At 40.7% G+C, this 27,968-nt stretch overlaps 13 protein-coding genes across 13 annotated transcripts; 6 read left to right on the top strand and 7 right to left on the bottom strand.

Moving 5' to 3' along the window:
• Nucleotides 1-586: 586 nt before the first annotated feature.
• EAE98_009969 (uncharacterized protein) lies at nucleotides 587-1,699 on the bottom strand (the record flags this gene model as incomplete). The annotated part of the gene is made up of 2 exons (XM_038957590.1): nucleotides 587-1,559; nucleotides 1,623-1,699. The coding sequence occupies 2 exons, from the start codon at nucleotides 1,697-1,699 to the stop codon at nucleotides 587-589; spliced, it is 1,050 nt and encodes a 349-aa protein (XP_038806053.1).
• Nucleotides 1,700-2,380: 681 nt separating this feature from the next.
• Nucleotides 2,381-3,189, top strand: EAE98_009970 (uncharacterized protein; the record flags this gene model as incomplete). Its single annotated transcript, XM_038957591.1, has 2 exons — nucleotides 2,381-2,406; nucleotides 2,460-3,189. 2 exons carry the CDS (start codon nucleotides 2,381-2,383, stop codon nucleotides 3,187-3,189), a joined length of 756 nt encoding a protein of 251 aa, XP_038806054.1.
• A 1,835-nt stretch (nucleotides 3,190-5,024) lies between these two features.
• On the bottom strand, nucleotides 5,025-5,249 carry EAE98_009971 (uncharacterized protein; the record flags this gene model as incomplete). The annotated part of the gene is made up of 1 exon (XM_038957592.1): nucleotides 5,025-5,249. One exon carries the CDS (start codon nucleotides 5,247-5,249, stop codon nucleotides 5,025-5,027), a length of 225 nt encoding a protein of 74 aa, XP_038806055.1.
• A 1,164-nt stretch (nucleotides 5,250-6,413) lies between these two features.
• On the top strand, nucleotides 6,414-6,990 carry EAE98_009972 (uncharacterized protein; the record flags this gene model as incomplete). The annotated part of the gene is made up of 2 exons (XM_038957593.1): nucleotides 6,414-6,677; nucleotides 6,739-6,990. 2 exons carry the CDS (start codon nucleotides 6,414-6,416, stop codon nucleotides 6,988-6,990), a joined length of 516 nt encoding a protein of 171 aa, XP_038806056.1.
• A 601-nt stretch (nucleotides 6,991-7,591) lies between these two features.
• On the bottom strand, nucleotides 7,592-8,258 carry EAE98_009973 (uncharacterized protein; the record flags this gene model as incomplete). Its single annotated transcript, XM_038957594.1, has 2 exons — nucleotides 7,592-7,781; nucleotides 7,966-8,258. 2 exons carry the CDS (start codon nucleotides 8,256-8,258, stop codon nucleotides 7,592-7,594), a joined length of 483 nt encoding a protein of 160 aa, XP_038806057.1.
• A 506-nt stretch (nucleotides 8,259-8,764) lies between these two features.
• On the top strand, nucleotides 8,765-9,726 carry EAE98_009974 (uncharacterized protein; the record flags this gene model as incomplete). Its single annotated transcript, XM_038957595.1, has 4 exons — nucleotides 8,765-8,809; nucleotides 8,869-9,281; nucleotides 9,352-9,526; nucleotides 9,610-9,726. 4 exons carry the CDS (start codon nucleotides 8,765-8,767, stop codon nucleotides 9,724-9,726), a joined length of 750 nt encoding a protein of 249 aa, XP_038806058.1.
• Nucleotides 9,727-10,917: 1,191 nt separating this feature from the next.
• On the top strand, nucleotides 10,918-11,592 carry EAE98_009975 (uncharacterized protein; the record flags this gene model as incomplete). The annotated part of the gene is made up of 2 exons (XM_038957596.1): nucleotides 10,918-11,132; nucleotides 11,199-11,592. The coding sequence occupies 2 exons, from the start codon at nucleotides 10,918-10,920 to the stop codon at nucleotides 11,590-11,592; spliced, it is 609 nt and encodes a 202-aa protein (XP_038806059.1).
• Nucleotides 11,593-13,251: 1,659 nt separating this feature from the next.
• On the top strand, nucleotides 13,252-13,704 carry EAE98_009976 (uncharacterized protein; the record flags this gene model as incomplete). The annotated part of the gene is made up of 2 exons (XM_038957597.1): nucleotides 13,252-13,490; nucleotides 13,545-13,704. 2 exons carry the CDS (start codon nucleotides 13,252-13,254, stop codon nucleotides 13,702-13,704), a joined length of 399 nt encoding a protein of 132 aa, XP_038806060.1.
• A 1,215-nt stretch (nucleotides 13,705-14,919) lies between these two features.
• Nucleotides 14,920-15,527, top strand: EAE98_009977 (uncharacterized protein; the record flags this gene model as incomplete). Its single annotated transcript, XM_038957598.1, has 2 exons — nucleotides 14,920-15,182; nucleotides 15,245-15,527. 2 exons carry the CDS (start codon nucleotides 14,920-14,922, stop codon nucleotides 15,525-15,527), a joined length of 546 nt encoding a protein of 181 aa, XP_038806061.1.
• Nucleotides 15,528-19,952: 4,425 nt separating this feature from the next.
• On the bottom strand, nucleotides 19,953-21,237 carry EAE98_009978 (uncharacterized protein; the record flags this gene model as incomplete). The annotated part of the gene is made up of 4 exons (XM_038957599.1): nucleotides 19,953-20,642; nucleotides 20,698-20,975; nucleotides 21,037-21,121; nucleotides 21,223-21,237. 4 exons carry the CDS (start codon nucleotides 21,235-21,237, stop codon nucleotides 19,953-19,955), a joined length of 1,068 nt encoding a protein of 355 aa, XP_038806062.1.
• Nucleotides 21,238-21,996: 759 nt separating this feature from the next.
• On the bottom strand, nucleotides 21,997-23,540 carry EAE98_009979 (uncharacterized protein; the record flags this gene model as incomplete). Its single annotated transcript, XM_038957600.1, has 2 exons — nucleotides 21,997-23,381; nucleotides 23,447-23,540. 2 exons carry the CDS (start codon nucleotides 23,538-23,540, stop codon nucleotides 21,997-21,999), a joined length of 1,479 nt encoding a protein of 492 aa, XP_038806063.1.
• A 1,113-nt stretch (nucleotides 23,541-24,653) lies between these two features.
• EAE98_009980 (uncharacterized protein) lies at nucleotides 24,654-25,205 on the bottom strand (the record flags this gene model as incomplete). The annotated part of the gene is made up of 3 exons (XM_038957601.1): nucleotides 24,654-24,676; nucleotides 24,737-24,804; nucleotides 24,862-25,205. 3 exons carry the CDS (start codon nucleotides 25,203-25,205, stop codon nucleotides 24,654-24,656), a joined length of 435 nt encoding a protein of 144 aa, XP_038806064.1.
• A 1,061-nt stretch (nucleotides 25,206-26,266) lies between these two features.
• On the bottom strand, nucleotides 26,267-27,833 carry EAE98_009981 (uncharacterized protein). Its single transcript, XM_038957602.1, has 2 exons — nucleotides 27,297-27,833; nucleotides 26,267-27,215 (listed from the first exon to the last, which is right to left on the bottom strand). Exons 1-2 carry the CDS (start codon nucleotides 27,677-27,679, stop codon nucleotides 26,513-26,515), a joined length of 1,086 nt encoding a protein of 361 aa, XP_038806065.1. The 5' UTR covers nucleotides 27,680-27,833; the 3' UTR covers nucleotides 26,267-26,512.
• Between the last annotated feature and the right edge of the window lie 135 nt (nucleotides 27,834-27,968).

Here is a 27,968-nt window from a genome sequence, read left to right on the forward strand (position 1 = left end):
GAAAATTCCTGTTGATAACAGCAGGAAATAAACTATAAAAATTGCTTTTCATTCCATCTGTTCATGTTCATATTACATTTAGTAGTGATTCATATCATCCTGATAAACTTTCACGTTGATTGATCGTATCATCTACAATTGGCTCTTGTCAGCAAAGTTAACTTACATCTGATACCCACCTAGGTAGGTAGTTGAGGTTTCAAAATTGAGTTACTTTCATCTGTTTTTAATTTTAGGTGGATTTATTTGTTAAGAGCAAAAGTGCTTCATGTTAACTTTGAAGTATCGCTCACCAGTCATAATAATTACACTTTTAAGAAAGTCAAGGAATTTGATCGTCCTAGTTACTCCTATACTACTGGTTGATCTTAACTTTTGTAACCGATTTATTTCGCATATGATAAATATCCTTTCGTTTAATGATTCAACCTTGCATTTAGTGTGACACAACTGTGAAGCCTTTAAAGTACTCAAGTTTTGTAAAAGTTCAAAAGCTTGTATCTTTGAATTTGAAACCAATCAGGCCCCCAATCCCTCTCACATGACCTATTCCAATCAAATATCTTTATCTCTGCATCCGCACGTTTCACGATCCAGAATCGGATTCGGGCTTGGGGCACCTCTCTCCGACTCTATGAATGTGATAGTAGCACCTTCGTAAAGCTCGACAATCTGCGCTTAGACGTTTAGAGTCGGTGCCTTGGCTAATTTGATGGACTATAGTGAAGCTACGCATCATTTCATTCATCAAATCTTGGTGAAATTCTACTGGCATACCCTCCTTGAGCAAGCCATTCAGCTTTTCGTAGTAAGGATGATGATCCGTACTCTGTTTCATGATTTTATCCACAAGCATCTTCTGGAGCAGCGAATCTGCTTTGGTCATGGAGTAAACTCGTCGGATCTGGTGGGGCAAAGTACCAAGCATTTGTCTAATCTCTTGTCGAGGCAGATTCTTGTCAAAGGGGTCTCGATGTTCACCTGCTTCCCATCGACGTTCAACATCGCCACGATGATCTTCCTCATCATCACTTTCATCTTCGTCATTATCAGAATGATCGTGATCATCTTCGGAGTTGTCGACTTCCAAATGTGGCGCGGAGACTTCGAACTTTGATTCCAGTTTTTCTCGATCTTTCGTTTCATTATCGATAGCTTCGAGTAACGCATCCATGGTGGCATTACCAAAGGCCGGGGCACCCAGGAAATCTGCCAAAAAGTAGCATTCCAAAAGCCGATCCCAAAAATTGACGTATTCATCAAGCTTCTCTGCCGTTATTACCGCCGTATTGGGGTCTACAGTGACAGGAGAAAGTGACTCCGAGGAAAGAATGTCGCCAGTTGTGTTCCAGACGAAAAAAGCTTCCAATGCTCCGATGTCTTGTTCGCAGAGATTGATAACGAGAGGTTCGCTCTTGGCATGCTGTACTAATGAATCAATTTCGATTTTTACGCGGAAATATTCTGAATGCAACGCCAAGACTTTGGATGCAAATTGGAGTCTCAATTCCTCTTCATCCTTACCTACAATCACTTCGACTGTATCATTGAAGTTATGACTGAGCCTGCTGTTAGACAAGATTTATGATGAAAAGTCTGAGTATTGCAATTTTATAACTCACAGATATAGAACTATGACTTCATTCATGATGTCCTTTACCATTGCCGGTGATGCGGTAGGATAGCGTAAGTCCGACATTTCTGCAAACTTCCCGTACTTCGAATGACTGATTGTGTATGTAATCAGTAGTCACAAGGAGTTAAATGAGACTTAAATACACATGTGAAGGTGCTGAGTAAAGATTTTTAATAACAAGAGGGTGGAAGTCGATTAAGTCGTAGGGTTCGAGCAGTACAGTACGGCTCGGTTCGCTTTGGATTCTATTTGTATTTAGGCCCCAAACATTTTATCAGGTTATTGGCTAATAAGTTGATGCATTCTCTTTACGTACCAATGCTAGCTCTATGATTGAAAGTCTGGTGAATGATCAATGTTGAGTAGAAGTCAATATTGGACATACATTCTTATATAAATCATCACCCTAACACTGTCACTACACTTGTAAAGATTCATTTAATACAGCTGCATTCTCTGTTTAGTTCAAAACATGCATTCAAGGGTCAAGGATCAGTAAAGATCTAGCGCATTTTCTTGTTTTCTGACTGCTTACATTAACAAGTCTTCTTTCAGCTCAGTACCTAGCTACCTCAAACTTAAACTACAACGAACTTGATATTCTTTTCCTGCAATCTTTTCATGAAGACAATCCCACAGGCAAGCTCTTACCTTATATACACTACACTACTCGAGCACTAAAGAGTTGGACACTTCAACCAAGTTGATACCAACAGAAGGACGCAACACTGTCCAGATATAATCATGACCTCTAAGGTTACACTTAATCTGTGAGGCCCGGATAATTGTTTCGAAGAGATCTCAAGAACTGACTTTCGAACAGGAAGGCATTTTGCAAAGTATTTACGATAGTTATTGGTCGAAATATGCCAGACCGAACAACTATGGTTAAGGTTTCAGTTCCTCTTCTAGCAGCGCAATCATTCTATTTCAAGACTGCATCTTCGCAGCCATGGATTGGTGGAGAAAGCACCATAGAATTTCCAGACGTGTCATGTTCAACATTCGAAATTTTCATGGTGTGGCTGAACACAGGTCATATCAAAAATGCGGGCACCCTTCGTCACAATGTTGGCCCAGACCACTGGCCACGAAAACCACTGACAGAACAGCTCTCCGAAGATTGGGATCAACTCATTAGTTGTTATCTGATGGCCGACTACATACAGGCGCCAAGATACACGAACCATATAATGAATGCTCTTATTGAAACATTGAAAAAGTTCGAATGGGTTCCGGTGGATGACGATTTCCCTCTTGAACCCTTGTGTAATTCGTGTATCAAAACCGTCAATATCGTCTGGACCGAGACTGTTGCTACGTCACCTCTCAGGAATCTAATTTTAGACACTCTCGGTTTAACAAATCACGCTCCTCAAAATATGACGGAGACACTGTTTCTTGCTTCCCCAGCACCAGAGACATTAGGCGACAGTCTGACGGTGCCAGAAGATTTTCTCAAATCGTTACAGCTTCATACTCAAGTTCAATCCCCGTGGGGGGCGCCTAAGAGTGCCTACCACATTGAGGAAAAGCTTCCGCGGCCAAATTAAAATGAGCCTGGTAAGAACTTTGCCTCATCCCTGAAGAGTGCGAGAGAGTGCTAACGTCTAGATCACAGGAAGTATCTTGGTAGTTCTGATTCTTTGGACGTTAAGAGTCCACGAGTAGACTACCGGCTCAAGACGGTTTCATCAGCCGAAGCAATCGACGCTCGGTGATTGAACTTCTAGCTCGACTCAATCGAATACATGGCTAATGTGCTGATTGACGCTGGAATGTCTGCTGGTAGGGATCATTACACTATCGAAAAGATCCAAAAGTCGAAGCAATAATGTTTTGGATACTAGTAAATAAACAATATAACTTTCTTTAAATGATATGAGGATGTCTGAACTTAGTGTTGGTGTCTTTAGTTAAGTGGTACGAAGGGGATGATTAGCTAGTGAGGATCGCGTTCAAGAATCTGTACGAATGAAGGATGAGGTTCCAAACTTTGTGTACTGGTGATGCCTCTGATACTCCCCGATGTGTAGTTGTGATCTTGAAATTCGAAGGTATTTCCATCAATTACATTTTTAGCAGTAGAAAAATACCATTGTTCAAATCTGTAAACCATTTAATTCCTGCTTATTCAAATGGTTTATTGGGCTGAATTTGCAGTGAATTCACGTGAAGTCCTCTCCTCGTTCCCATTAAAACTATGTATCTCCCCGAGTTAACAAGCATTCCAGAAATCATCTAATCAACTATGAATTCGCCGATATTTTTGGATGCCGACGTGTGCTCAAGTCCTTCTCGGGATTCTATCATCTGGCAAATAGAATGCCGTCAGTATATCGATCATGTGATCATCAGAGGGTACTGTATTAGCTGTTGAGGCTCTAGCGCTTGTATAAGTACTAACTTCCTAGAATTAAATCATGACCAATAAGGAATGCAATCATGATAGAGTAGATTAGGTATTTTACACTTGTCAATTAACTTGATACCAACAGATAAAGAAGACACTTGTTCTGTGGAGATATTCTGGGTTTCCAATTTTCAATCAGCTTGGCCTGCATTTCTCGGTCTGCATTACCTCTAGATGAGAACAATGTTGACGTTGGGGATTCTAATGAAAATTGTTTTCATTTTCCCGTCGGAAGTATAACCGGCATTTCTGGCATTCCGTGCAGTTCATATCATTTAGGACTGCATGCATTTGGATCTAGATCCGTCTAGAAGTTAAGGATAATGAGCGACGACTATACCCATTCAGTTATATAAAAGAGAAAACAAATCTGAGTTATTATTAATATCCACGAGAAATTGACTGGAGCTGCTTATTAGTCTTCTTGTGTGGAGAATTATCAAAGATGATGGTTTTGACCTTGTGTATCAATGGCAATGGTAAAAAAACACCTGCTTCGCTGCCATGGGTACCCAATGCTCCTGAGATCATCTCTTGCAGCAATTCGAGTAGCAAACTGAGGCTCTTTAACAAATCCCAACAGAAATCTATAAGGACCTTCAATTTGATCTCGGTGTCTTCTTCATTGGGCCTTGGATGAGCATGAACATTCTTGTGGTCCGCGTTGCTGCTATGTTCCAAATACACAAGCTAGTCAACTGCTATACGGCGCAGTGGCGATTATGTGGATGTCTGGTTCCATTCACAATTTATCGTCTTTATTCTCTCTTCTAATGTGAAAAGAGTGCCTGGAAATGGTCCACCTCAAGCCTTCGAGAACTCTTTGTATCATTCTAATCGCTTGAGTATGCTTGCCATGATAGCATTGGTGAACACTGGCGATCTCAGAAGTTCCACGAGCAGATATCCATCAAGAAGTTTGTTCCATATCTGAATTTGAACATTGGTCTCCAATTCCTCACCCCAGTGTCCGTTTTATGGCTTGCAAAGTTCGATTCCTTGACTGGGTTCACCTATGTAGAGCCAAGATACCAACATCACAAACTTCTCTGGCGCCCCTATCTTCAGAAATATCTTATTTGTCCCATCAGGTTGCCATTCACAATTGTTTGCGTCTTCGAAGAACGGCGAGTACTGTGCTAGCATTTCGGCGGGAGTGACGATTGTGATCACGGTGTTGCTGAATGTAACTTCAAACATTTTGTTGTGTTTTACTAGAGAATAATCAGCCAATTAAACAAAATCTCTAGTAAATGGCTGCTCCAAGACATACTTTGAGACTACTAGTCAAGTTTTCCGCCATGTTTCACAAGTAATGATCGAAAATATTTGGAGAACCCCAAGTTCTTAAAGCAGGAATATATGCAAAGGGGTCGCTAAAGTCTCCCCAATGTTCAGTTATTTTTTTCAAATCTATGGTTTGAGTCGGAGAAGGTAACTTTCTCTATAACATGTGGAATAAGAAAAAAATTATGCAAAGTAGCCTGGATATTTCGTTCTCGCTTAGTCTATCAGTAATGCTTCAACAATATGATGCTCATGAGAATAGCAGGCAGTGAAACTTGTCAGATATTTGGTCAAGTAAAAATCTCCATCAATCTGAGATTCAATCTGTTGCATAGAATCTTCACGGATTCATCGATGTTTTCATTATGAGGTCATAGATTATCACCAAACCTAGCCCATATTTACACATCGTTGTATGGCTCGTCTATGGTGTCGAATGAATCTCACAAATCAATGACAAAGTAATTGACTTTGATTATCATGTGATTCAGGTACTAGGGGCTACTAGTGAGTCTAGTTGTTTACTAAATCAAAGTTAACTTTATTAGTGTTCGCCCTGTCGTAACTGGCGCGCTAAGCTCAGGAGTGTTCGAATTCTAGATATCTACTACAAATTCCAGTAATGGTAGGTAAGGTGTACCTACAACTGACTTTATAAAATTATGGAAGAAAAGATGCAACGTGATATCCATGATTAGGCAAATTTTGAAAGCAAACGCCTTTGTTTTGTGATGTTTGAGTTTGATCGGCACTGAAAAGCGTTAAACGTCAAGACAAATAAGGTTTGCCTTGCATTTTGATCGATTGGTCACTTGGCACAATGATCTACGGTAGCTCCCCCATTCACACAATTTAAAGCCTGAAACTTTTTGCACTAGCTTCTTGTGTCTTCATATAAAAGAGGTGTCCCCGACTTCGTTGTAACAAATTTTTATATACTTCTATCGTACAAATCTATTTCTCTGCACACACTTACAACTGTAAGACCGTCAATAACACATCGCTTATCAAGGACTCCTGGCACCAATACAACAATCCTCTAATCAAATTCTTATCCTGGTTAATCAGACTTACAATATGTTCCGAATGGTCTCCCAAGCTCGAGGTAGCGCATGTATCGCTGCCTTCCCCACTCGTAATCATCGCCCTGTCACTTTTAGTCGCTCTGTTCACAACGTCAAGCTAGTAGAACTCCATCATCAGCTGTTCCAGCCAGCTCCAGAGATACTAATATTGCATGGTCTTAGACTTCATGGTCCCACTACTAAGATTGTAGCAAATCCTGTATATAAAAAGCCGGCAGGAAGAATCGCTTCGGAGACTACTCGTTATTCAAATTTGGTTAGTATTCCATCATTCATACGATAACAAAAGATCTTTTTCTTACCTCTATTTGTTATAGGCCAAGACTTCTAATAAAATCAACACACCAACAATTGTTGTAGCTTCTGCCACGGCTCTAATCACGGATTCTCCGGTCGAGACACCCCTCCTGAGCAAAGCAACCTTTGGCGAGTTCATCACCGCGCTTGGCGATGCTATCGAATCTTTAACATGGATTCATAGTGGTCGTCCTAACAAAAGCCCCGAATTTCCTCAAGATACCGGTAATACAATAGATGGAAGTAAGAAATCCTTTGAGATGATGTTTTAGTGGTATGGGTGAAGTGAAGTACCTATCATTTTGATGTCATTTTTTTCCCTCAGCAACACGATCTAGTATCATCACTATATGTTATCTAAAAAGATAGTCGTGAGTTATAGGATTGGAAGTATTTATTGGGACAAGTGGATGGACTGAAAGAGGTCAGGCGAGATGTCAATTCAAACAGCCACATTCAACCAAACTAGCGACACTACTCATTCATTTATGATTATTGTCTATAACATCATCATATAAAATTAATATAACACAATTAATGAGATATTATCAGCATAGCAGTTGTTCCCTTCATATTATTATTCAATATAGTGACGGGGGGTAATCTCTTGAAAATTTTTAACTTGACACATTTTCAACCCGAACTTTCTTACTCATGACACTGTAGCCAGGGTGAGGCAAATTTTGAATTGCACTCGATAGAACTTTATGAATTGAATCGCCCCTGAGGTAAATTATGTAGGACTTGATGAGCACAAAAGTGTATTATCTCCAAAGTACCTATGTACCTGCTATATTGAATCTCAAACATCTCGCCTGAAAGAGATCAATGACTAAATAAGTGATAGCTCCCGATCAAGCTCAAGGTTCTTTTTCATTTCACCGTGCTGAGTTCTTCGTTCAAAAAACGTTCTGACATCGACAGCACAAAGTGATAGACTCCGGTACTATTTTCTGGCAACTCTGAGCTTCTTCGACTCTGGAGACCGGCATGCTCAGCTTGGTCTAGAACAACTCTTGTCGCCGGGAAAGCATGTAAATGAGATTGGGATGAGATAGAGTTTCTAAAAGTATGGCCAGAACTCACAACTAGTATTCACTAATTTTGATACTTCAGTAACATATTAGTCAATACACCTGGAATGAGCTGCGGATTCAAAGATCTCTACTTACTACCAGGTAATCACTGCAATTAAGATCGCGATAATGTATACCAGAGACACAAACTGATCCATTATCTGGACATACACGGAACTATCTTCCCCCGTCAATACCACTCCACCAGTCAATGCCCCGATGTAATGTTCATCTTTTATCTTCAGTACCTTCTCTAGTCGAGACACTTTCCATCTATAAAATGCGAGGACGATGATTATTGTGAAAACTGCGGTAAAAGACACAACTCTGAGAAAATGTATCTCATTGTCTTTTCGATGCATGGCTTCAATATCTGGTGTGTAGAAGTAGGTGCGCTTCTTATTTCCAGTGTCGCCTTTTTCGTCGAAAGCTGGCTTATCTTTTCTGAGTTTAAAGCCCGCCATTTATCATGAAATAGTGAAGTGAAGTCGGAGAATTTATCATGTGTAACTTTCTCATGTCTTTCTTATGCTGTATTTATAGTTTGTATTTGGTGGTGCCCTACAGCTACCCAATCAATTTATATACGACAGCTTCTAAAGCATGGTCCGTGCGGATGAGCCCTAAAAGCTTATTAGATACATAGCCCATTCGCTCATAGCTGCTTCTATGTTTCAATACAGCAGATGTGATACGGCAATGATAGCAAGATTCAAATCGATTACGGCTAAGCGCGGGTTAATACACTGATTGCATCTTGATGTACTTATCTATACATGGGTGTTTTCTTCATGTCAATAAACATTAGTCACCTAAGCTGATCCACCCTCTTAAACTGTTGTTGATTTTATCAGAACGTTCAATATTTTCAAAATACTCTCATTCATTAGTTTCAATACTTTTTTAGAATTGTTGAACATAACATCCCAGTGGACGAAAGCTATCATCTCAAGCAAAAATTACCTGCGACATGCCTTCCAATGTTTACAACAATCGAGAATCTTGTCCGACGAAGGTACGTATCATCATGGTAAAAAGACTTCCATTTGCATATTAATACTAATGAATTTGCAGGACTATGATACAATGACCCAAAGCGAAGCTATCGATGCCATCAAAACACGAACAAAGTCCCTCGAGCGTCTTATGGTACACAAGAACCCCGTTTCTCCAGCAGAAAGCCGAAGAATTGGCATTGAAGACGAAAATGATGAACCTCAAAAGGTCAAATCCCGCTCTAGAAATTGTCCAAAATCGAGAAATACTCAACTCGAGCTGGAACTGGTAATGCTCAAGCATCGTCAGATCATTTCTGTGGTCAATAAAGATTTGAACAATCTCTTCCGTTATACTTTAGACGCGAGGTTAAAGATTCTCCACGAGCATCGTCAGGAGTTTCAGGTGGATATCAAGACTGTTGAGGAATACTTATTTCTCTTAAGAAAACTGCAACCTGCGAACGACAAAGACTGGGCACGAAAGATTAGGTAGGTTGAAACGTACCCCTTCATAAGTCTACGTCGTTAGTAGAGTCAAGCGCTGACTTTCACAACCTAGCATCGCCTCAGAAATAATGACTGAATCTACTGTCATGCGCAGCAATATCGAGGCCCGCATCCAAGAGGTAGAAAATTTCCTATCCGAAATGGCAAGTGAGAAATTAAGCTTAAAGAGAAGAAAAGAAATGGTGCTAGATCTCGGAATACGCCATGGACCCTATGGGACCACGCTTGTAAGTCATTGAGTTCTATTCCGCTAATTTATGTGGTATAAATGGATTCTCAAGAGTTCTACTGACAACTTCTTCAACTATAGACTCTCCGCGACCATGATAAATTTCCCCAGGATAGATACAGGAAACTGATTGACGTAAACTCATTAGAGAAGCAAGTTCGTGGGGCCGAGTTGGTTTCCAAGAAGTTAGGATTGTAGTGAAATTTAAAGATGTAAGGGTTTCCATAAGTCTTTGACTTGAATACCGTGTGGCGAAGATGTATACTTGGGGGCCCTGTTGCCATAAAAAAACTATTGTATTTACTTGCTCCTCATATTTACGAGGGGTTTCTAAGGCAAACCACAGCCTCGCTGAATAGTTTGTTATAGGATTTATTGCACCGCAATGATAAGGGGGATTCGGTTTCATGCATATCTATTTAACAAAGGCTAAATAATTTTAAAAGGTTTTGCCATTTTCCTACAAGGTACTCTTTGAATCCTATCCCAAGCTCATCACGTGTAAAAATGCGTCAATGCAATCATTCAAATACCTTTCAAATTTCGGATTCCCATGCACAAGTGACGTATAATCTCCAGGAATATTAATATCAGAAGATTTGAGGAGCTTGAAAGACGGCCGACAACTAGACTATGGTTTCACTGTATAATTTCTGTCCTTTCGTCTTTGGAAATTTGGATTTCTAACCCCCGATTATATGCGGTGGTATGAGAGATTCAACATCTTTAGAACTATCTTGATTATTTATAATCAATATCTAGGAGATACACTTATTGTGATTAAAGATTAAATCGACTTCGTTCATTACAATACCGAGCCATATGGAAGAGCTCCAATAACGTGTAAATTTAAACTGCGCGTTTTATTCCAGATATTTGCAACTTTCTATTCCGTATCTTTGACATTTACCACCCATCTGATGCATTTCAAATTGCCCTCACGTTTAGAGCTTCCTAGATATTCAGACCTCTCTCTTTCCCTCCGTAACCGCTACCACTCTCACTTAGATAATTGTTGTACAGAATTAGCGCCACACACAAAGCCACCAGAGCTTTTATGTAAATTCATACAACGCAGGCTTTCTTTTTCGTATATAAGAGTCTCTCCCAAAGGTCAAACTACTTCTCTTTCACTTCCTCGAAACAATCTCCATTGAGATTATACCACACGTACCCACTTTACTTTTTCTCATCAAGTCATTCACTCGCACAACCGAGAACTATTTAGACCGGAGAAATTTCATCGAAAAACTTAACAAATTCATGTCTCTTCTGCCCACTCAGATCATATATAGCCCACCACCGACCAGATCTACTTTTCAAGAGCTCCAAGCTCATATTGTCTTTCACAAATAGGCTCCAGTCTCTCACCTTTTTTTTTCAATCATCATGGATACCAAGACACCCACCGCAAGTCTCGTTGAGACGTATCAAAAACAAGTCCTCGATGGCATTACCGTAGTCAATGAGAAACTCTTTTCATTGTCGTACCCCCGCAGAAAGAAGTACCTCTCAGAACTTCTACCAGCCTTACATTTACGAATAAGAGAGGTTGATTCTTATATCGAGAAGCTCAGTGCGGAAGATCTAGCTGAGGAACTTGCGTACGTAGCTTCCAACAATTTCTCTCTCGATTCAATGGATGACATGAACACTAATACTGCGTTTAGATCCATGCACGTTGTCCAGCAGGATTTGCTGCGCACAATTCTTTTTGTCCAGAATTTACTCGACGAATACAACCAACAGAGAGTTCTCTTAAAGTTCCGCGAACAATTCACCACTACGCAAACCCCTGCGGTACCATCTCCAACCGTCAACTCCGAAGTGCTTGATGTCCATAATCCATTGTCAACGGACCTCAAACCTGGCGAGCCTCCCTTTTTGCTACCAAAGATGAAAGGCCTCGAATCTGAAACAAAGGCAGAGGAGCCCTTCAAAAAATGCATTCTTCGTCAACCTCGAGAGAAGTTTCCAGAGCATGGCGTACCAGTTCACAAGGAAGGAGTCAAATTCAAGGCTGTGAAGGATGATATGGGCGAAGACAAAGATTGCTCATACTGAATACTGCTTGTGCGATTGGTTTTTGTTTCGGGAACTGGGATTTTTGAGAATAAAGATTGGTAGATGGAGGTTCTCATTTGCCTTTCTTCTTTCTACGGCAACACGGCAGTGCTTTTATCTGGCTCATTTATATCTGCAATACAACAAATGTCTCCTCCTGTACCCGTTTTGACTTTTGCTCAGTTTCAAAGAGCTCTTATATTTTTGAGATGGGAGACTGTAGTAGGGAATTAGTCATCAAATAATCTGAACTTAAGGACATACAATGCAAAGTTTCAAAGCTCAAATGTATGTTCGTGCAGTAATTTACTCGTTCTTATGAGAAAGCAAACTTGACCTTCTTTTCTAGCCTTTAGTTTGATGTGTTAATTATTGAATTCAACTTGTTTGAGTATTGTTCCTATCTTTTATGTTGTACCTCGAAGCTGTTTGACCACTTTTGAGGAATTCTCGCTTCAAAGCTGCTCCACCAAGATTGCTCATTCTCGGTTATTTTCGTTAAAGAAACCTCCTTCTCCTTCATTCTGTTACTTAGATTATAGACTATTTTGTCTTCAACCTTTTCAGTCATCTTTTATTTATTGTTGTTGGCTAGAACATTAATTTACACAGCACCATTTTGCAGTTCAACTTGATTTGTGATGACTAACTTTTACCATGGATGCCCAATCAAAATGCTGGGAAACGCTCTTACAAAGAACTCTTTCAAAGGGTAATATTTCAGCTTTCTGTGAAAATTTTTAAAGCAGAGGTCACTTGAAGACTTTCATTTCGTCCAATCTCTGCTGCGCCTTTTGCTACAGGGTATCCAGACGCCAATGAAATGCTTGCAATTGGAAAAGCTTTGATGCACTAGTAACGCGTATTTTCTTTCCGTTATCGGTAATCTCTTGAAGCTGTGTGTCTAACAAGGTTGCTCAATCAATTAGCAAGACTGAAGCTCAAGGTTCCAAAGACCAGACCCTCACTAAATATAGATAACTGTTTAGGTATGGTTAATCCACAAGCTGTGATGTAATGACTTGATGGGAAGGTTGATGATTGTTAATTTGTGAGAAATTGCTACTCCTATATACATGTTTCAAACTTCTGTCTTGATTTCACGTGCATCGTTCATCTTCAACTACGTCCACGGTAGCTTACACTACTTTTAATCAATTATCAAGACACCTGGTCCCGTCTTAGACTGTCCCTAGATATATTGCTACAAAATCAAGCTTTTGTTAACTCTTTCATCATTGTCTACTTTCCGGTACAATACATTTTAAGCATCTTTATATGAAATTCGTTGTAGCTATCAAGGTTCCATGGTAATTCTAATTTCTAAACTCACGCAATCATACTAAACACGCATCAATTCACTATTTTGCTATCAGCCCCCCTTCTTTGAACCAGAAATTAGGCATCTCTGAGTCACATTGGTAGTGCAAGCCAAGCTTTGAAGGCACGTGTAGTTCTGTAATTTACGCTAAGTCTCAGAGAGATTTCCTGTGTTGGCTATATTCGTGATTAGCTAGATAATTAAGAGTGAGAACCTTTCAACGACGGAGACTTTCAGCGCTTGCCCACATACTCACAACCAAAATCTGTTGATACCTCGCATTACAATCTCTCCAAATCAAACCCGCGTTCTTATTCTTCTATAATTTAATCTTAGCTATGTCTCAACTAGCTGCCGTCCAAGGGCTCACGATCGATTTTGAGCAATATCACACAAATCTGGTCGCAGATCTTCAACGTTGGGACAATGCAATTGATGGAACAATAGCCAATCGAGTCTTCCAAACTTTTTGTGCTCTCAATAGATTGCACCTGAAGATTGTTTTTATCGAGCGCAGAAAAGCCCTCATTGAACGCATGAGCAGCTTGCCCGCGGATGCTCGAGCCGAGCTTCTGAGGTACGACTCTCAACCTATCAATGCAAGGGATATACTAACGTTTGATTACGACAGTGAGTACGAGAGACTCTTGGCCTTGATGTATCCGATGCGCCAGTGGTATGAAGCCATCCGAGATGACTACCGAGATCTACAAACCGCTAGAAGCAGTGGAGATTTGGAAACTGCCAGAGAGCTTGAGGAAGAGCTTGATTTAGAGCCGGGACATGTTTGATTTGCGAGCTACGGAGGGTAAAGTCTCAAAACAAGATCACCTGGTGACGAGACTAACGGGATCCAGAGACATCGAAATACTGGATGGACCATGACGACACCCCTTTTCCTATTAACGGTGATTTGAGGAGGCAGGAGCATTGGGAACAAGAACAACTGCGGACTGGATCAATGGCGTTCATAGAGGCAATTTAATCACTCAATTGTCTAATAACTACAAAGTTTGATTTCCAATGCTGTGACTTGATATATATTTTCATTACTTTAATTAGTATTTAACCTCTTTGGTAATCAGAAGATTTCGGTAAATGCGCAATGCAATGTCTTTACAAAGGGACTTGTCACAGAGTGATATATACCGGAAATAATAATACCATCAATTGCTCGTTGATCGTTTCTAGCTATACATATTTTTATGTACAATTTGCCTGTACCCATACCTGAGTAGAAAAGATCAACAACTAAGCATTGTAGCATAGCTGATATCCAAGGAAATTCTAGACGAATTGCACCAAGATTAATCAACTTCTGGTGGGTGTAGCCTCTAAAGAGGTGCACCGCGGTTCTCCCACCACTGGACAGCTACATCATCCAACCCTTTCTCTTCCTACGTCTATGATGAATCTATTATCGATAAGAAAGATATCTATCTATAACTGGAAGTTATCCGCTACTTTCTAAGATGGCCCTTAACGGAGCTCAGCGCATGTAGCGGAGGAAGCTAGGCCTTACTTCCGGATGCACTTCACTGTCTTGAATACGATAAAAGCATTACTTACAGTTGTCTTTTCTCCCGAATCTCTATATATAGAATCAGTCGTGGTACGTAACAATCACATCCGGACCGTATGAACTGGAAAGAGCTAATTTTAGACGCTCATGTGCCTAGATACTCATAAGGTGGCCTTGAACCAAGTGAAGAAATCACGCTCGCTAATCAGAGTATGTTTTTTGAACTCGCGCTTCCTATTCAACCTTAATTTACTGACCGTAAGTGTAAAGATTTGGTTACTTAAGGATGTTTGATCTTCCACCGACGAAGACTTCTAAATTCCACGTTTTTTTCACATAATTGATTATTTAAGATAATATCATACCAAACAATCATAATATTTAGATCATCTTACCATCTATTCATCTCGATAAACATCATCTCGATAGACAACATCTCTAGAAAGGAACTTCTCTCGCAAAACCAACATCCCAGAAAGCAAATATGTCACAGATAATCCCTACCCCAGAAGTTCAAAACAACCACATCGAAGAATTAGAAATAGACTTCGACCAATACATCAGAGAACGCCGCCAAGATTGTAAGTCTTGGAATGAAGCAATTACAGGAACATTATCGAACAGAATTGCCCAATGCGAAAATGCGATCAAGAAGATAGACAAAGAGATCGACTTCTGCGATGAGAGAGCATCTAGCATCGGACTAGACAGAGTCTCACCACCGGACTACCAATCTTGGCTCCTAGAGTAAGTCACACCTTTTCCCTTCAGTTTAAAATGGTAAATGTGCTAATCTGTGGTTATTACAGGAACTACGAGCAACTATTAACCATCTTGTACGCGCTGAAAGCTTGGTTTTTCCAATTCCAAGACGATTACGAAGCGCTGCATCACGCATTGAGCAATCGCGATGTCACAACTGCTGAAGAGATCATGCGAGATCTGCAGGAACCCTCGGAGTTTGGCTTGCCGACTGGAGAAGAAAGCCAATCAGAGCCAGAAGAGGACTCAGAGATGGAAGATGAGAGCGAGGAAGATGAGAGCGAGGATGAAAGCGAGTCAGGATCTGAGGATGATCCTGAACAATCTTAACTTGTGGGGATAAAATCATATCTGTGATATGTACCGAGCCACAAGTTTCCACTTTTAAGAAGTGACTGCCGTCGAATATGAGAGTCTCTGCGAGCTAAATCACAGCGGTAGTTTGTGAATAGCATCAATGATACTAGGAGGACAACGGCGAATTGTTCATAGCAATGTTATCAAATTAAACATCATTTCCACCCATCATGTCTTCTGCGCACAAGTTTTGATGTTTACTGCTAATTATATGATTTTACTTGCTTACATGATTGATAGAAGCTACTCACAAGCAGAGAGAATTGGTAGACACATGATGTCGATTTAAACTTTCGACATATCCAAATTTGTTTCCATGAGAAGAACATCTTTTTCCTAGTACTAATGAAGGTATCTAAATATTTTGTTGGTGGATTATTATATCAGAGTTTATGATTATTCTACAACAACTCAAGAGTCACCACATCCAGGCAGGATAGACTGAAGAAGAATATCTCTAAGAATACTAGATTCTGAACTTTGAGACGCCTATCTACACTGTTAAAACAAGGACCAAGTCGTTTGTGACCAACATCCTTTCAGAAAACTACCAAAATCGAGGTGTATCAACTGGTTCATGATGGAAGTTGAACTATAGTTATACAGACATCTAGATTTCTTATCCCTTGAAGTCAAAAGCGAGAATAAGCTGTTTATCCAAATTAAGTCGAAGAGGAGACCAAGATCTATCCCATTGAGATCTGACCAGTATATGGAAAACTTGTTTTTCTCTCTCATTTAGTACTACTCGCAATAATCTTTCAACTGATAGGTAAGTTGAACCTACAAGAGCTTACTATACAATGTGAAATATCCTAGCTACCTTGCATAGAGACGAAAGGTGTCACTGAATATCAAAACATGAGATTTGTAGACTCTTGTTACATTTGTCGGTGTGTACAGTGACAAGTCCATGTTAAAGGTACCGTTTTCCATCAGTACACGACGTTGCAGATAAGACAGGAGTTTATAGAGTGTCACACTTTACTCAGATCTGAAGGCATTATATTCAACTATCCTCTGACAGAAAACTCAAAAAAAATCTCAATAGCAACATGATAGTACTTATTCTCGTCTATACTTTGACCTAACTGGAGCAGCAATATGGATGCTGGTGTCTATAATCCATCGAGATATCTATACCCAATCCTCTTAAGTAACTTCCAACACACAAGAATCCATCCCCAGAGACTTTCAAAAACCATCTAATACCAGTTAGAAACATCTCATCAAGTATTTCATGCCCTTCAAGCCTTGAAAAAGTCTCATTTGTCACGTATTAGTTGATAACAGTCCAAATACCATCTCTTAATTGAACATGTAGTGTCTATCCACAGTTTAAAAAGGCATATATTTGCTCAACATTCATTATGCCTCAATATCATCTCAAACTCGCGTCCAAAGTCTTTCTTCATGACATTATCATCCTCAATGGATATACTAACAATAATGACAACGATGCTACTCCCAGACTAAATCTCAACATCAACGGTCATGAGACAGGTCTTATCAAATCATTATAAAGTCTTGTGACATAGCTAAAATGACGGAAATGATAGTTTACAATGTATCTAGTAACTATCCTGTCTTGAACAATATCTAGTTTGTCTAGAAATAAATAGAACGACGATTCAAAGGTCTTTTTGCTTTAAGATCTAGCTCTCATTATGATACATCAATCTTTATAGACCAAATGATAAATAAAAGAAGAAAAAAATCAAATTCTCCAATTCCCTGAAAGATTATCTACTAATTGAAGAAAAATTCTTTTAATCAATTTCAAATTGTTCATTAACTAGATTAGTTAATTGGTTTACCTACTATTCCTAAAATTTGTAGATAAAATCTTTAGATAAATGTATATAATGGATTCATTAAATTAACTAGGATATCGATGTGTTGTAGTTAAGTTGTATTTAATACCCTTAGAAGCTTTTTTTTCGCATTTACAAAGAAGATATGGACATTAGGCCTTATGATATAGCTAAGTCATCCAGCTTCTTATTAAACTGTCGTATACCCAAAACATCTAGCATATATAAAGAGAAAACTCGTACATCTCCATCACTTTTCTCATCTCCATGCTTTCATCTTTGATTTCTCATTCACGACTAAAAAACTTTGATACGCTATCTAGAGCATTACAATTACCCACTTCCTATCTTTCTACCTCCTAATAGTAGCTCATCAATCTTATAAATCCCTTCACTACCACCCCTCACTCCACAACCATACAAACCTCCTCACAAACAAACCCATTTCAATCATCTGATCTTCCCTCCTTCACTATCTCATACTCATACACATCCCAGTCCAACCATCTCCACCATCTCCCTCCCCTTTTTATTCTCCATTCTCCATTCTCCATTCCCCATCCCCCATCAAAACCCTCTTCATTTGTTCAATCATACCCGCACCAACACCATCAACAATTCCAAACACTTGAATAGCAATACCAATATACATTCCATCCATGATTTACCGCCAGCCCAATCTTCTCAATCGAAGAGTCTCACTACGATCTGATTTTCCTGAAATCTTCATACATAGCTAGCTAATCAATAACATCTATCATCCCATCTACCATCTCCCATCTCCCATCTCCCATCACTCATCTAAAGTCTCTTGCCTTGCTCTATCCCCTCATTTTCCACCCTAACCCTATTGAAAATCCTATTTCTATAAAATCCCATATCTCCAAACTTAACCCCTTCCAGAACCTCGACTCCATCACCTCAACTTTCTATACCCACAAACTCAGTATCAAACTCCGTATCACCCTATCGAAAATCAATTTCATACACTACAAAATTCATTTCATCTCCATCTTTATGTCATCTATCCATCATAACCAAATTCCAAGCATACAACGCCGCATCTATATATCTTATACAATCTTCTCTGTTCCCTCCTCATCTCCTTTCTCCTCGCCTCGTCTACTCATACCCAACCTCCAAGATCATCTAATAAATAACTCCAATCATATACATATCTTCCATATTCCCATTCTCCTCTCCCTCCTCTCCTCTCCCCTTAAGTTCCCATCCGCATTTCCCATCCGCATTTCCCATACCATGTATTTCCCTCCCCCCTCCCCCTCCTCCTCCCCCTCCCTTACCCCTCATTCCCTCATTCCCTCGTTCCCCTAACCCTAAACCTCCTCTCCCTTCCTTCCTTTCCCATCCCCAAGGCATCGATCCCACGCCTAACCTCCTATCTACCTATATCTCCCTATTTGATCCTCTACTCGCTTACTCTTTTTCCTTTCCCTTACCCTTCACCTCTCACTCCCTATATTCTTTCCCTATTTACCCCTCATCTCCAATCTATCACCTACAACCTCTTACTTAATCCAATCTTCTAAATCAATTTCAACTAACCTCACCCTATCCAGTCTCACCTCACCATATATCTATCTCCTATATACCCAAATTTTATTCCAATCTTTATTTTATCCTATCCCATCCTATTCCAACTCAGAATATATAATAATCATACTCCACCTTACTCCATTTCATTTTGATACCCTTCTCTTCCCTTCACTTCTCATTCCATCCCATCCCATCCCATCCCATCCCATCCCATCCCATCCCATCCCATCCCATCCCATTGTGTCCTATTCTATTCTATTTTATCCTATTCTATACTTATTCACATTTATCCACACTCCCTCTCCCCCTCCCCCTCCACCCCATTCACATCCATCTCCCCCTCCCTCCCCTCTCAATAAATACACATCTCCAAATTTATCCATATTAAGCTTATCCAAACCACACCTATAAAACTCATTACAACCCTATTAAGTTTCTCAAATTTTTAGATTTATCTCTGGATTTCCATCACTTCCATCACTTCCATCACTTCCATCACTTCCATCACTTCCATCACTTCCATCACTTCCATCACTTCCATCACTTCCATCACTTCCATCACTTCCATCACTTCCATCACTTCCATCACTTCCATCACTTCCATCACTTCCATCACTTCCATAATAATCCTTTTCCAGTCAGAGCCAAAGCCAAACCTTTACCTTTATCATTGAGAAACTCAAGTATAACCACAACCACAACCAAAACCACAGACACTACAGACACCACACACAATAATCACTCTATATCACTCAGGCCCGTTCTTGAGAAGTTGATATTCATCACTATCAGCTACATAGCTACCTAGCTACCTAGCTAGCAAGTGTTTCTCTCTCCCAAATAAATATAAAATGAACAAACAATCCCTTTAAACCTCATCCATGATTCATCCATCCTAGATCCTAATGCATTTGCCTGTCCACCAAATTCCCATTTCATATCTGTTGAATCATACGAGTACATAAAGGCCCTTTTCTCTCGTGGAACTGACTATTCTCACTTTCATTCCTAATCAGATCACCACCCACTATCCCCTCCACTCGGACCCATTACTAACTCCACTTCCGCTCTCTCCAGGTATGGGTAATGTTCCATCCTCCTCACTTTCTTCCCCCTCATCCTCATCCAAAATTCTCGCCAACTCATCCGGATCCTTCATTTTCGCATCCTTATCCACATCCGCATCAATGACTCCACTTTCTTGTCCTTCATATCCTGCCTGTCTTTGACTTTCGCCTGCAAGAACTCCCTCATCTGCACTAACTGAAATACCTCTTGCTCCCCATTTAGTACCATTTCGGCTTGGCTCTTGTCTACCGACAGTATTTGCTTCCTCATCCCCCTCATCATCATCATCCGTGCCCACCATATGTTTATTGCCCAACACTCTATTCAACAACCAGCCTCTACTGATATCATCCGCATCAACAACTCCTCCATTTCTCAACTTGACTCTTTGTCTTGTATAATAAACCCAAGCAAAGTCGATGTAAAACGCTGTTTGGATCACGCCACCAATGATTGATATCGCATCTGGAGAACGATCATTTATATCTAAGGAACGCCAAATCCAATTCAAGATGTAAAAGAAGCGGTAGGAGCCGAGTGTTACAAGGTAGAAAGAATCGAGGACTGTGGGAACTGTTGTTTGACGGAGAAGAAGGAGTTGGGGGAGGATACAGGTTGACTCGAGAAGAATGGAGAAGACCCAGAGGACCTGTTTTCATCTTGATTAGTATTGCCCATGTTCAAATATCGAGGAATAAACTCACCTCCATAAAACCCCAACCATACTTCTTCTCAAAAATCATCATCGCAATCGGTGCCAATACCGCACTTCCCACAAAACACAATCCACCAAGTTTCCAAGCCTTTTCTCTTTCCCTGGTTCTCGCATACACTCTTAACATCAAAAAGAGAATGTAGAGAGAAGAACCTATATAGAAGACTTTGAGGACGAAATTCCAGAGGATAAAAATCCCAGAGAAGAGATCCAGGTAGCGGGTTATAAAGACGAGGGCATAAAGAGATTGGGTTATGAGGGAGACACCTGGGAGATGTTAGTTTGGGGGGTTGCTTATCGGAGGGGTGGGGATGGCGGGGAAACATACCTTCCGCGGAGGAGTTACGGTGAATGGCGAATATGAGGATACATTTTGAGAGAGTATGGGAGATATCTCCCAGAATGCGGAAGAACTGAGGAGAGAAGGGAGGGTTAGTAATGCAAAGGCAGGAATGGAGTTGGGATTGTGCGAATAATGGGAGGCAGCTTTGGATGATTTCCAAGATTGACATACATTAAACCCAACCATCCTATCTACTTGTATCAATCAGCTCCCAACAGGATAGTTGTAGATGACAGTTGCTAAGTGAGGATGTTCAGAGAGTGATTGAGAAGTAATTGATGAGCTGTGAAAGCTATGGTATCCGATAGATTACGCGTCGCGGTCGTTATGCGACAATACCTAGGTAAAGAGCATTAGAGAATACGAAGCATTACTGTCCTCGAAATCCTCAATGGAATCTCTCCAAGATAGGTTTGTAAACTTTCAAGAGAACAATGAGATCAAATGAATAAATCAGGACAGTTTGAATGAAGTGAAACATGGTAACGTTGTCACAGGCTAAAGGAATGGATAGCTTCAGCGATTCGCTTGTGGCTGATGCTTTGGATTGTGGCTGATATTTGAGGGTATCTCGTATCGGATTAGGTAATAATAAGGGTTCAAGCAAGGGTCTGTTAGGGGACGAGGGGGAGGGGACCATAACATAACTAGCCCTAGTTATGTTATGGTCCAATGATCTGGAGATCATTGGACAATCTAAGTAATCCATCTAATCAATCTTTCTTTTCGTGAAAATCGGTTTGATAAAGTCACATAGTGAAGTAGTTGCACTTGTAGTAAAGTAGACTCTCATATGAACATACCTACCTATCTAAGTATCTTGCGGAATAGAATATTCATTGGAATTCATATATAGATCTCGGTATAAATATAAACATGAACGCCAAAATCTTAGACGATCCTTCTGAAAAAAAAATACAACAAAATAGGTAGCTATATATGCAATCATCTCAGTTCTACCTCCCATAATGCTCTCAAGACAGATAATCCTCCACCCTGAGTTTCAACAGTTCTTCCTCTACCTCGATCATTGGGATCTTCTACCCCACCATCGTTATTTACACCTTCTCTAGTCTTGCTTGCTTTCGCTTCTTTGGGGTATTCCTCTCCTCTCCATTCGGCATTCTTTGGAACTCCAGTATTCCGATAGTCTACAGAGCCACCCGATGTCTGATTCTGTGTATAGTCTGCAAATGAACTCTGAGTGGCCGGTACACCCCACCACATACCAAATTTCCCTTCTTCATTCTTAGTACTTAATGCAGCTTCGGCATTTCGCCTGATCCATTTTGTATACTTTGAGCACTTGTCAGAATGCCACTCTCTGTCGAGTTCCAGACTTTCTTTCGTCCCTGCGATAGGCTCTCGTGGCAAATCACTACAGAATGCAATCAAATGATGAAAGAATATGCCTTTGAAAGTTTGTCCATTTTGAGAACACGAAGCACTTGAATCGCAACCTTCTTCCAGTATTCCATTTCTACCAAGACCAAACCACTTTGCCAATGCGGAACCATCTTTGGGTGGCGGTGAGATGACAACATTGTCTTTCAGATCGTAGCCTGTGGCATTAATAACATTCGCGATAAGTTTATGGCCATCCACAAGGTATGATCGTGCAGCGGTCGCGTCATACAGACCACGTTGTCCGGTAAGCAAAACGCCTTGATTGTAGGTATATACCATTTCATTTCTAGAATCGCAATGGGTATTGTCACCGCCAGAAAGATTCGAGATATGATATCCGTCGACATATAGACCTTGCAAATCCGTCATATTTGAGCCACTCAGCCACTTGTAAGCATCAACAGCTGCCTGTAGATATTTCGGATCGCGAGGTGGATATGTAGGGCTGGAATGAATAAATGGGGATTGATTGTCATCTCCAGGGAAATATAGGTACATCGATATCGAAGCTGCGATGTAGAGTTCATTGGTGATTGCGTTCTTGTATGGAGTAAGGTATGGAGACCATATCATCCCACCACCACAGAGAGTCGTGTCCCATCCTTGCGATGCCAATTCCCAAAATAGTCGCGCCCGGTGGGCAAATGCAGGTTTGTATTGTTGTCCGTACCACTCTGGCTGAGAGTCGTTCGAATAGTGTAATTCAGAGTGCAAATCAATGAATTTGACAGTATCCAACCAACCAAGAACTACCCATAACATATCATCATAGGCTTGCTGTCGTAGAGAGAAGGCATCCTGGCCAAAATAAAATCCAACTACTTCGGTGAAGTATTTATTGATGATGTTCTCGTTCATTTTTGGCGAGGAAAGTTCAGAAAAGGACTTGGTAATAGTGGTGAGAGCACCAGCAACATAAGTGCCTGTTTGGAAAGTAGTGTCAGTTCTTGCTCAATAAAGATTTCAACATGGAAAGAGAGAATTATACCAATCACTGCAGATGTCCAATCAATTCCTGTTGGATAAATGCCTTGCCATGTCGCAAAGTAGGCTCCTTGTAGCACGTCCAGCGCGCTTAACATTGCCGGTAGGATTTTTGTATCTCCAGGCTGGATGGGCTTTTGAGGGCTCCCATTGATTGTGATATCTTCATTATTCGTAAGTGGTCGTTGAATCAAATCATTCTGTCGCACAACATCGTTTGACCTGCCATATACGCCAATTGAGAAAGATGACGCGCAGAATAAACACAGCAGAAGTAAAGACATGCGCGGTCGTGGATTGGTATGTATTGAGAACGAAATCATGATTGAGGCTTCTCCTCACCGCCGATCAAAGAATAACAGTAGTATGTACGAAATGTACGAAATGCGATTGAAACAAAAGGAAAGCAACTATTCCAACAAGTAGGACCTTTTTATCCTTCTACCCAAATAACCTTAGGAGACGGAAGACATATACATTCGAGCAAAAAAGAAGAAAATGACAATGAAGTTGTCCACGAGGTCACAAAGGAAAGGAAAGGAGGAAGGGAAGGGAAAGGAAAGGAACGGGAGCAGATTATGATTCAGAATTGAAGCTTGCGAGGGTTGTAGGAGTCCTCGTGTTCCTGGTCTCCGGTGATCTTGGGGGAGTGCCAAGGTAAGGCTTATCCGATTCGAGAACTAAGTTGTTTCCAAAAAAAGGCGGAGGCGCGGGGTCGTGTCATGTGATCATGTGCCTTTCCGAGAAGTTTCTCTTTATTCATTTCAATGCTGCATGTTTGTCATTCTCACCCATCATAACAACACTCAATTTTGGGAATAGTATCACTTCTTGCCAAACCTACGAAAACGATTTTCTCACTTGATATCGACGGCATGCTTTCTGCTCACAATGTTCAAGGACACAGGATGGCACCTACACACGAGGCCAACACGATGAAATGTCTGCAGAGCCATCAACTAGCTTTACATTATCGTTATGTTTCAAAAAAATTGGTATCAACGGCATTCGTTCTCATTATGATCATAACAATAATACATTCATTGGTTGTTTCTATCCCAACCATATTCCAAAAAGTCTCACTCGCTCCTGTCAACTCCACGCTGAAAAACAATCATCCTCCCAAGACCGATCCCGCTAAACATTCAAACAGATTATCGCAAATACTATATTGCAATCCGTGACAAGCGTCACATTGGATATGATACTCTTCACAAGCCGGGGACTTGATGACCTAATGACTGGTGTCAGCGATGATATTCTAAAAATGAATGGGATCAAGATAGTCACTTACGACCAAGAGGTTTGGCTCTCTTGTAGATGTTGTTTGCTTGTCCTTGTCGAACCTTCAATGCTTTTGCTCTACACAACAGATTAGTATCTTGTGCTCTTGCTTTCTTCAAAGTTTGGATGACTTACTGTGCTTCCATCTCCAGCTTAAGTTGTCTCATATGTTCTCTTGCTTCTGCCACCGCCTCTCTAGCATTAATCAATGCTCTGTCGGCTTCTCTCTCCATTTGCTCAGCATTAATGATTCTTTGCTCCGCAGCTGCGATAACTGGGTCTTGAACTTCTCGATTCTTGTGTAAGAATCCGCGATTACGACTACTGTGAGATGGAGTGGAGGAGACGGTGGACATGGAACGTTCAGACGGTGAGATAGACTCGGCACGGTTACGATGGAAGATAGATGAGCTTCGCTTGGGCTCTTCCACGACTGGCTCTGGCTCATATTCCTCTTGATGGCGACCGAAAAGAGGCATGTTGATGGTTGGTATGGGTTGTTTTGAGATTTGATATCTGTTCAAGGATATAAATGAATATTTGGAGTATGTGACTTGGCGAAAGCTTATAGTGTATATTATTTTTAATGATTTGATAATGAGAAATTTCCTTCAAGAATACGAGCAGTTTCGTGATACTTATCTCCTCTCATTCAATCCTCCTCCCCATCATCATAAGAATCTCGCTTCTTGCCAAGTTTCTCTTGAGGAAACAGGGGGTGCACACAATGACGTCAATTTTGCGACGTCAGCGATCATCCTTTTCCTGTATTATACAACCAATAGATAAATGAATACCAAATTCAAATGCTTGTATTATGATCATCATAATCGAACTTGATTCAAGGTTTTGAAGGGATTGATTGATGAACTGCTGGCGGTAAATGATTGGGCTTGAGCACATCAGCCAAGATAGGGCAGGGCAGCGGATGAATGGTTACACAAAGTTTAATTGATTGATTTCAACACATGCTCAAGGTACGATTCAGATGCTATTCGCTTCCCCTACGAGTCTACGACGTAGACTACACCGCAGACAGGATATAGTCCAGCCTAGTTGATTGAGTAGTTGATCCTGCGGGTGATAGCAAATCCTCCTCCAATTTTCAGACTAAAGGATATACTTTCGCATCTATATATTTCCAGCTACTTCAATAGTTCGTCAGACCGTTCTGTTGCATGTCTGGAAATTCAAAATCGCTCTAGTTTACTTGCCTTTCAACTGATTGGATACTTGAACAACTCACCATGGACTTTTGTTGCATATCTGAAAGTATAAAATCGCGATGGTTGACTCGAGTCAAATTGTAATTAGGATGGCTGCCGTCTTTGCCCACTCAAAAAATAGACACAGTACCTAGGTACATAAAATGAAGATGTTTCAAGAACTCGCTAGAGGAAGTAGGAATAGGGTGATTGGTTTCCCTCATTTGAAGCTCGAAAAGACATCCATGACTTATGAATTCAGTTTTACGCTCGCCAAGTCTCAGAAACTTCCTCATTCGGAAGGTCAATATGAGGCTATCTTACCACAGTAACTGATCTCTCACTGACATGACCACTAATCAAGCAGATATTCGAGGTAGAAACCGAAATGTTCACACCGATTTTCAAGAAGAGCAAATGTAAATTTTCTTTCCGAAAATTATTGAAATCATGATATTGAAACCCTAATAACTACTTGATTCAATCTCGTTCCGTTAGCCTTTGAATTTTTAGTATCGAGCGACAGATCGCCATGAAGTTTTTCCATTCCATCATTCATATCTTCGTTGCCCCATAAACAATTATTGATCCATGACCAAAACACTTCTGAACCTAACATCACCACTTAACATGTGATCATAAGCCTTCTGAGCATCCTTCAATGGGAATTTCTCAATCATGCAGTGAACATCATGCAACTTGGTGAACTCAATAGCCTCCTCACTATCCAACGCATGACCAGATGGGAAACCGCAAACAGAAGCCATCTTCATGATGAGATCAACCGAGTTGATCTCCACGCCACCACAAGGAGCCAAAATGAGCAATTTTCCACCCGCGCCTAATCCACCAGTTAAGGGAGAAATGGATTTTGGGTTTGGAGCCGTGCAAACAATGAGGGCTGCTCCTCCCATTTCGGTCAATTTCTTGACGGGATCATCCTTCGATGTGTCAATATACTCATGAGCACCCAACTTATGAGCAAAATCTCTCTTCTTGTCACCACCACTAATAGCTACAACCTTGAATCCCATCTTAGCTGCATACTGTACAGCCAAATGTCCCAATCCGCCCAATCCTTGAATGGCAACAACTTCACCAGGTGTAATCTGTAATTTTCTCATACTGTTGAAGACAGTGATTCCGGCGCAGAGGACTGGGGCATATTCATAAGGATCGACATCTTCTGGAACTCTCACTACGGCTTCGCTTCGAAGGTGAACATATTCGGCGAATCCTCCGTCGCGAGTAACACCGTTAATGGCACCATTGGAACACATTTGACTGCGGGGTCAGATCGTTAGCAAATCACAAGTCATATTGCTATTGCAGAAAAGAGAGATGCTAGCAAGAGGAAAAACATACAATTGTCCTCGATTGCACTGTTTACAAGTGCCATCATGACCTCCGTGCCAAGGACCTCCTACTCTCTCTCCAACCTTCCATTTCTGCACACCTTCTCCAACAGCAGCAACGGTACCAATTATCTCATGGCCCGGAATGATCGGAAACCCGTTTCCGAAACCACCAGATTGAACGACGGCGTCGGAGTGACATACTCCGCATGCAATGACTTTTACGAGAACCTCATTTGCGGATGGTTGTCTTAGCTCGATGTCTTTGATGACGAATGGACTATCGGCTTTTTCGAAAACAGCAGCTTTGTAAGTTTTTGGGAGGGACATTGTGGAGATGAGGGCTTGAGCTTTGTTTTTTAGAGTGGTTGGGAGGGTGGTTATGGTGTTCATGAGTTGGATGAGTGGATTTTGTTGTCGTGCTTGTGGAAACAAGAGGGAGGGAGAGAAGCTTCGTTATATTTATTACTTTGGAAGGAGGGGGGAAGGAATGATGTATGTGTTTTTAGGAATGTGGGCAGACATCAGAGCAAAGATAAAGGAAACAGCTACCCCGCGCCTTAAAGCCGGTGCGGAGATTGAATGCATTCTGCATATAATTTGTGATCAAATACATCATAACAACTAATCAAAAGCTAAGACTTTGCTGGTCGTCGGCGATACAAAATCTTACAGGTGAGAT

Source organism: Botrytis deweyae (genome assembly GCF_014898535.1).
Source record: "Botrytis deweyae strain B1 chromosome Unknown BDEW_032, whole genome shotgun sequence".
Lineage (NCBI taxonomy): Eukaryota > Fungi > Ascomycota > Leotiomycetes > Helotiales > Sclerotiniaceae > Botrytis > Botrytis deweyae.

Excerpts from the sequence above, each read along its gene's own strand:
- EAE98_009981 (XM_038957602.1), bottom strand. The coding sequence starts at position 27,679 with ATGAACACCATAACCACCCTCCCAACCACTCTAAAAAACAAAGCTCAA. Across the intron at positions 27,216-27,296 it reads CAGTGCAATCGAGGACAATT|TCAAATGTGTTCCAATGGTG; the intron begins GTATGTTTTTCC and ends CTGACCCCGCAG.